This window comes from Nansenia antarctica, assembly GCF_963989245.1.
Source record: "Nansenia antarctica genome assembly, chromosome: 2".
Taxonomy (NCBI): Eukaryota; Metazoa; Chordata; class Actinopteri; order Argentiniformes; family Microstomatidae; genus Nansenia; species Nansenia antarctica.
Window position 1 is genome coordinate 67,207,284 of NC_137675.1, and position 8,610 is coordinate 67,215,893.

The 8,610-nt window shown below is 40.8% G+C and overlaps 1 protein-coding gene and 1 pseudogene across 2 annotated transcripts in view; both read left to right on the plus strand.

Annotated features, from left to right (window-relative positions):
- The first annotated feature begins 189 nt into the window (after nucleotides 1-189).
- Nucleotides 190-5,032, plus strand: ubald1b (UBA-like domain containing 1b). The gene is made up of 3 exons (XM_080524038.1): nucleotides 190-413; nucleotides 687-746; nucleotides 3,887-5,032. The coding sequence occupies exons 1-3, from the start codon at nucleotides 306-308 to the stop codon at nucleotides 4,178-4,180; spliced, it is 462 nt and encodes a 153-aa protein (XP_080380164.1). The 5' UTR covers nucleotides 190-305; the 3' UTR covers nucleotides 4,181-5,032.
- A 3,029-nt stretch (nucleotides 5,033-8,061) lies between these two features.
- Nucleotides 8,062-8,610, plus strand: part of LOC308150499 (3'-5' RNA helicase YTHDC2-like) — a 106,201-nt pseudogene continuing 105,652 nt past the window's right edge. Inside the window, exons 1-2 of the transcript in view lie at nucleotides 8,062-8,230; nucleotides 8,387-8,477. The product of the transcript in view is annotated as a 3'-5' RNA helicase YTHDC2-like (transcript). The remainder of the gene's footprint in view (nucleotides 8,231-8,386; nucleotides 8,478-8,610) is intronic.

The following is an 8,610-nucleotide window of genomic DNA, read 5'->3' on the forward strand; positions in this document are numbered from 1 at the left end:
TTTATGATTGGCTGAAAACATGTTGCCAGTGACAAGATACATGGGATTTGTAGTTGACTTGTCTATCGCTCCCCTCTCTCATTTCATCTCTCCGATTTGCTACCGTGAGTTGTCAATCATGGGGTTCTCCCTCATGACACTTGAGTTTCTACAGTAAATATTTGGGTTTGCGCTGGGTGTGCTGCCTAATGTCTGCGTGGTCGATGGGAGGAAGGACTAATGTGAGGGAGAATAACATCAAGGTCTGAGCACCAAGCAAAGGAAAACTTTCAATATTGCGTTTTCAGTATTGTGTTTCTGTAAACATGGATGATCTGAAGAACCAAGTTATGATAAATCAGTTTGTCCTCACTGCTGGATGCACGGCAGACCAGGCAAAACAGCTTCTACAAGCGGCTCATTGGCAATTCGAGGTAAGGAAGCTTGTCTTCATGATCTGCGTCCTAGTTTGAGAATGAAAAGTGTATATATTTACATTTTTATTTTTATTTTTTTTAAACACCTCTCATTAATACAATGTTATCATAATGTTTCCAGTAATCCTTACACTTCAATTATACAGTGAAAATGTTTGGTGGATTTAGCCTATTCGGTGAAGTGTAGCATTCACATCATTTTGGAAATAGTGTTGGATAGATATAATACTTTTGCTGTATTTTCTTCTTTCCGTGTCTGCAACATTGCAGACTGCACTAAGTGCCTTTTTTCAAGAAACCAACATTCCATACAGTCACCATCATCAAATGGTAAGTATAGATGTTGTTATTGAATAATTATGAATAATGATTGATTAACCATGTATCATTTGTATTGTCTTCTTCTTCTTCTTCTTATATCTATTATAATATTCTCATGATTATTATGAACTTCTTTTAGAACTAGGCTCCACCGGTACAGTGTATGCCCTTGTCATGTCCGCCATGTTGTAGGCGACAGACGGCTGACAAACATAAACACACAGGGCCACGTTGTTCGTGCACCAAGTTGACAAATCGTGAGCTTAGAATTATAAGGTTCTATCTCCGTTTAGGGCAGTTCAGAGATATTGAGCGTCAAAGTTTTTACATTGCATTATGTTTTGTGAGATGGAACCTTTGTATTTTATGAATTACTAACTCAAAAATTCAACATTTTAAAAATAACACCACACAGGCATTAATAAACACCTAATGGATCAGATTATGTAAAAAACTCAATTTTGACCAAAAATGGAGATAGAACCTTATAATTCTAACGTCAGGACATACTGCAATGATATAGCTATCGACTTTTTTCGGTTGAACCTGTCGGATGATAGCCTACCGGTATGTTTAAAATACACAAACAAATAGTTTGAGGCCATACACTTGTCTGTTATTCTTTTTAATGAGTGTCTGAGCAAGTATGTGGATATTTAGAATGACTGTATGTCCAATTTATTTTGCCCAGCATAATGACAACGGACGACAGTGCGTTAATGATTAGTCACAGGTTGATCATTGACCCGGTTGTGTAAATGGATTAATTTGTTCATAGAAAGACTGCAGTGCAAACTGGCACGTGAATTTCTCCTTTCAAACATTTGCCAATATTTGTGTTTCCATGTCAGACTGGATTCTAGGACAGACTATTTCTCTTGAGACATAATTACACTGTTGTTAAACAGACATTTGATCTTGAAATGCGTATTCCAAAAACAAAACCTGCATTCATTTAATATTGTAGTAATTATTTGCTGTATTTATAGGTGAGAGACATTTAGGTGAGAGACAGCCTATAGACATTTAATGATCCCCAGAACGGGATTCAGAGGCATTTAGGGGTATTGTACTGATCTATAAATTACAAGGGACTAAGGCCAAAGCATGTGTTTATGTGATAGACATGTGGTTTGTCACAATGTTTCAGTAGGATGCCACCTTACTGAAAGAGGTTAGAATTAGGTGTTTACAGCTTTTGTATATTACTGTATCACTGTATGTCTGTCAATGTCCCTTTTTAGATTGGTTATTTTAAGATCAGTGGCTAATTTAGATGCCACCTCATGCCTGCTATGCAGGTGTCTTTTTGAGATAAAAATTAAGCCATAATCAAGCCCTTTGAACAATTATGGAGAACTGTATATACAATAGCACATTGTTTCATGGGCAACACTGGTTGGCTGGATGAAGGGCTTCAGTACTGGGTACAGTTTGCTATTGTTTATTCTGCGACAAATATGGCACACTGACAATAAACAAGAAGAAAACGTTGACCACACTCAAAAATAGGTATTTCCCTGGTAGCACTTCCTAAAACAGTGTCTATCATATCAAACAGGACTGTTTCTATAGCAACTCTGCAGCTACAGTGTACAACATCTCCTGTGTGTTATGTCTACAGAGCCAGTTGATCTGATTCAGCTGCCACACAGCATGGTTCACACCCAAAGTGTCCACCTACCTGTTTTATATGGACTATCATGGACATCTTTGAAATCCTATATTTTTACTTGTAAGCCAGAAGTTCATTGGTAATGTTTAATTTGAATTTTTAATGAAAGTCTATTGTTCACTTACATGTTATTACTTTCTGTAATAATTTCATTACAATGCTGGTAGCTAAAGCAGATGTAAAATGTGACATCAGCCTATGTAAAACCTGGCCAGATTACATTTTTGGAACAGTCAGTCTTATGCTAGTATGGCTAACCCATTATATGCATATGCTTATCCTGAACTGATCAATGCTTTAGGTTATCTGTGCATTGTAAATGACTATTCTATATTGAATAAAGGCATACTCATTATCAATTAGCTAGTCAAGCCTAATGTTAAAATCTTTGCTATACTGAACTCTGGCAAATCTGGCAAAACCACAGAAACATGTGACGTGTCACATTAAACTTTTAACTTTGAGTTTGTCTTGGATAACTGCCTTCAGTGCTGTTTGTATAGTCAAGTGAACATTGTCCATTATGCAAGGGTCATTAATAACATTTTGTGCATTCATCCCTTATTTTGGGACACATTTGGGAGCACACGGAACAGGCTACAGTATAGTGTCATATTAAGTCATAGACAAGGTTGAGAAGAAAATTAGCACAGGAGCAGCAAGACATCTAAGACCTTAGGGAGGGATTATTATGTGCACTTATGTGTTTTACCAGACTGGTGATTTTAATGATACTTGAGCCTATTTCAACCCTATCAACTCAAAGTAACGTAATTAAATTGGCTGAACTGTCTCTACTTGTAAGTGTCTTACAATAAACACATGTGTTTACCATAGTCAACACTACTTCTGAGGGCATGCTCATACTTAAGCCACCTGTTCCGCTCTAGTTCCACTACAGATCACTGTATGAATTTGGAATATGGTGAAACTAAACTATGATGTGGTGGATATCCTGTCCACACAATGAGAAACAGACAGTGTGGTAGCTTGTACTGAATTGAGGTGACTTGTAACAATGGTTGCTGTTGCCTTTTATGTCATAGAGAGGATGATTCCTGTGAACTCTCTGGGGCCTTGCTCCTGGGATGGTGTTGGTTTTGGCAGGGCCCACAGTGGTCTCCTGAGTGCTATTCTGTGTAGTCTCAGCTGAAGAGAACACTAAGGACAGGATGTTGAAGTTTGCAGAAAGGCAGGGGGTCAGTCTGAGGAAGTCAGAACTCTTTGGGAATGTTTTTTTCATTCTGCCACAATAATTCTGTTGTAATCTTAAAATTATTTAAAATGTATTATTATAAATTATTTAATGGAATAGAATAACAGACTTAAGCATGGTGAAGCAATGTGAATGTGAAGCAAGCAATGTCCTTTAGAACCAAACAGGACAGTTGAGAGATATGCCTATACAAACATTATTTTGCTTTTGATTAAATGGTTTGTAATTAAAATGTCTCCCCTTTTTACTTTCATGCAGATGTGCACTCCAGCCAATACACCAGCAACACCTCCCAACTTCCCAGATGCGCTCGCAATGTTCTCCCGACTGAAGGCCTCAGAGAGCTTCAACAGCAGTAGTCCCATGGCCTCCATGGCTATCTCTCCCCCTCATCAGGTCAATTGGGCCATGGGCCCCCCTGCTCCAGGTCAGCAGGGCCTGTGGACTCATGGGCAGCTGCCCTCTCAGGTGCCTCCCCCAGGGTGGCCTGCAACTGTTACTCAGCAAGCCTCCAACCAACAGGCCAGTTTTACCATGGAGGCAGAGAGGTGAGAGCAGGGCAATAACACGAGGAACCAACAGGGGCAGTCCACTTGACAAAGTGACAAAATGGCCTGCATGGAAAGCAAACCAAGCAATGTGTTTATGCACTGAGGACAGACAGGAGTGATGAGTACACATCTGATAAAAATAGGGTTAGGGTTAAATAACTCATGTGATCCTGATTTGTAAATCTACAAACAAAGACCATTTTAGTTGTACCAATTACCTATTTTTCATTATTTTCTGAAGCCAGAGGTTGACTTGTATGAGGGTGATCTTTCACATATTTTTTTACACATGGATGTGGACTGTGGACAGCAATCCAGCAATGTCAGATGTGGAATCTGTATATAAATGTATAGTGCATATTGTTTGTGTGTTTTTCATGAATTTCATTTTTCAATGAATGACTCTCGTTTTACAGATAGTGTAGCCTATGTTTGTATTGAGACTTATGGCTTAGGGAAAAGCCTGGTCTGCCTTTGTTTCTATAGCTACTAATGTGTAGGGAGAAAAAATGGGCTAAAAGTGTCTCAGAACCAGACGTCTTGCATGTTATTCCAGCTGTGTGCCATCTCTATGTAACACAAATTAGCACATTGTGATTTTGGCTCTCAGAAACTCTTGGCTCTCATAGTCCCAATGCTCTTTTAATTTTTGTAAAGAGTGATTGAACAGAGAAATGTTAAAAATCGATGCACAGGGATGACACCACACAAACAAATTCTGTTTACTGTACCCTCTACGGTTCCCCCAAAATGACTGAACTGAGACAGCTCCCACAACAATTGGGTTGGATTTCTTTATAAATTGTATTATTTATGTTTCTGAATTAATATTGTATGTATTACACAGCATAAATCCTGAATCTGACTCTCTCCAGTATGTGTCAAATGGACATGGGGTTCACATGATTGTACTGACAGTTACTCAAGCTTTGTCACAACATTCTGGGTTCTGCTAGTATTTCCCAGATGCCAATTTATATCTCAGTGGAGTTGAAGCAGAATGATGCAATCATCTGTCACACACATAAGGGAGAGACAAACCAGGGGGAATGCTATAATATGGTGTAATGTTTCAGGACCTTCTTGAATTTGTTTAAAAACATCAACAGCCACAGGAGATGTGGCCATAGACTGTTTATTCAACACCACCATGATAGGGATAGGCAGAGACCAAACAACGCTACCTTGCTTATGTGGTAGAGATTTCTTTTCACATTCTATAAAGATCCATGATTTTCACATGACAACTCACTTAGGAAAACAGCCCTCTCTTTCTATAGACCCCTCTTGTTTTCATGCCTCCTGAATAATTCAGTGTTTGTCTGTAAGTAATTCAACTATTCTGTATTTAGACTTCATGCTTCAGTGTTTTTCAGTCCTTGCAAAAGCAGCAGTCCATTCTCGAGGTCGACATCAGTTCTCTGACAAGTGGTTAATGTTCCAACAGTCATAACAGACAGTGTCATGGGTTCAAACATTAACCAATGCCAAGTTGGACTGTGCTCCTATCAACCTGCAGTGATTGTTGTTCCAGTACAGCTGACACTGAACTCATGGATCTGAGTTGGTGTTTATGCTGCAGGGTAGCACATAATGCAGTTGGTTAAGGAGAAGTATGATTAGCTATAACCATACTAAGCAGAGGGTTTGGGTCTACTGGAAATTACTTTAGCCTGATATAGAATGGAGCAAATGGTGAAAGCATGCATCAGGGGAGATCAGCAATGTGACATGCTTTTGCCCCAAAATTAAAGTGGAGAACACTGAGGCACACAAACACAAATAACAGCTGCTCCCATAATGCAACACACCTCTCTCTTTCTCTCTCCACACAGTAATGAAGAATGGGTTGTGTCTCGTCTTAGACTATCCTTGTTTCACCTCAACTTCCCTGACGGCAGCAGGGACCACTGGCCTCCCCACCCTCCCACTGCCCCCCCTTGTCACTTCGCTGTGTGTGTTTCTGTGTTTGCAGGGCGTGACATGACCACCAGGCATCTGCCAGGTTGGCCAGGTGACTGTGGAGCTGCCAGGAACATGAGATGGACCAGATCTGATTGAAATCTCAGCAAACTGATATTCCCTGTCCCTCTCCATTACTTTGTGCTCGCATTCCAACTGCCCATTGTGGCCTACACAATCCACAAAGCTTAATGGTACCTAATCACAGGATAGGCATTATATTGTTTGTTTACAATATAAAAACATACAGTAATCACACAGTTAGTGTGAATTGAACAAGCAGGAACTGGGTGAAAGGTGTGGGGAGTTATACACATTAATACATGAGAGACTAAAGGAATGGAAGTAAGATGCAGAAGAAAACAGAAAGAGCAGCAACAGTATGTTTGAAGATTCACTGCTACCATGTCATTAACATGTCTCATTGGAACTGAATGATCACACAAAAACACACACACACACACACACACACACACACATGCTGCTGCTGATTAGTTACCATATTTTTTTTTGCTGAGATGGGAAAAGATGGGAACAGAACTCTCAGAAGATGGGGAGGAGACACACTTTCCCACAATGCCTCTCACTGCCCTCCCTCTCCCTTCCTGCCTCATTACATAACAGCAGCTTTGCTGCATCACTGCAGTGTGTCCCCATCCCTCCTCACAGAGACTGTTCTGAGATCAGTCTCTGCAGGAATTTTTGGCATCTTTACATCTGTGGGATGCAGAGACTTGCTGAGACCAAAGGATTCTGCTCTTCGTCGACTCTGCCAATTTGTCTTGTTGCTATGCCTTTACTATTATGGAAATGTAGCTGAGGTGATTTGGAATCACACTTTCATGATGAAGTAGCCCTGCCTGAGACTGTGTCGCCCTCTGACCTCGAGGATGTGCTTTTGGACTAATGGAAATGAATAGACGCATGGGTCTTGTACATGGGACACCCATGTTTGAACCCAGCCCGTCACAGAAGCATAGGACAACTTCATGAGTAAAAAGATAATTCAAACAGAATAAATGATCTTTATTGATGAGTTCCAAACTATTGATAAAACATCATGCTGGTCTAGTTATCTTTGCCTGAGATGAAGATAAACTATGTGGCTAGAGTTTCATCATATTTCGAGATATTTAAAAACACAACGTTTTAAAACTATTTGAGTTGTTCAAATATTTATTCCTGAGGGAAACTTCTGACAGTCACTGTACAGTGAGGACAGAGCCCTCTACTGTCTAAAGACTCAAATGCACTGCGTGACGTTTCTGTTCGTAAATGTGCTCTGAGAGCGCCGGAGCGCACACTGGGTTCAACGTCATAAACGGACCAAGTAATTTGATTGGACAAGAGGCATTCCATGACCAGTTTCCCGCTGTTTTCAAACGGAAGAGACAGTCGCGGTACACGGAGAGGGACTTCAGAGGTAATTAGCTCCAAGCTATGCGATAGTGTGGTTTTATATTTAAAAAACATATATGAATGTTGTATCCAACGATGTGTGTATGATTCACCAATGAGTCGGTACAACGAAGTGACACATTTGTTCGGTATTTTCGGGTGCTAACTAACAAATGAGTTGACGGCTAGCCGGGTGTTAGCGAGCGAGCTAACTTGTTTAGCTTCATTGGGAACTGCGCCAGTGCCTAGTTCAGACAGAGAGGTGGTGAAAGTTGAGTTGTAGTTTTGTTCAGGTAATAGCTAAAGCCAGATTTGGGACAGTCATCTAGCAAGTAGTAGTAGGTCATTGCATCTAGCCATTTAGCCAAACACCGTTAATATCCATCTCTAACCTAGCTAAAGTCAGCTAAGTTAATCAGTAGCCTAGCTAGCAACGTGATAAGAATATAGCAAGCTACTTTGTCAGTTTGATCATTGCTAATGTTGATTCTGGTACATTTCTGTGTTGTACAGTGCATCAACATGTCCCGTCCCAGTACAGCCTCCCCCCAGTCTACCCCGGGCAAGTCTAACCATCCTGGTGGAGGGGGACCCAGGGGCAAAGGGCTGAAAGACATACAAGGCATAGAAGAGGAGGTGAAAATAGCGGTGAACATCTCCCTGGAGAGATTCCAGTACAGCGAGCAGAAAGGTAACGGTGAAATGACAATGAGTGTAGGAGGACAGTTGATTTGTCATTATTTCTTATCTAACATCCCACACTGTCTGGCTCTGCAAGATTAGCCAAGTTCAACGGATTCTTTGTGTAGAACTCAATATATCAACTGTATGTCTTTTGATTCCACAGAGATGGAGTTTCCCTCTTCCTTCTCCAGCACTGAGAGGGCCTTCGTTCATCGCCTGGCCCAGTCCCTTGGCTACATCTCTAAAAGCAGAGGGTAAAGCTAGCCAGAATTGCATCCGTTTCCTATCTAGAGTAGGGGTCTTAGAATGGGACTAGTGCAGCGATTCCCAACCTATGGGCCGCGGCCCTCTTGTGGTCCGCGAGAGTACTGCAAGTGGGCCGCCAAA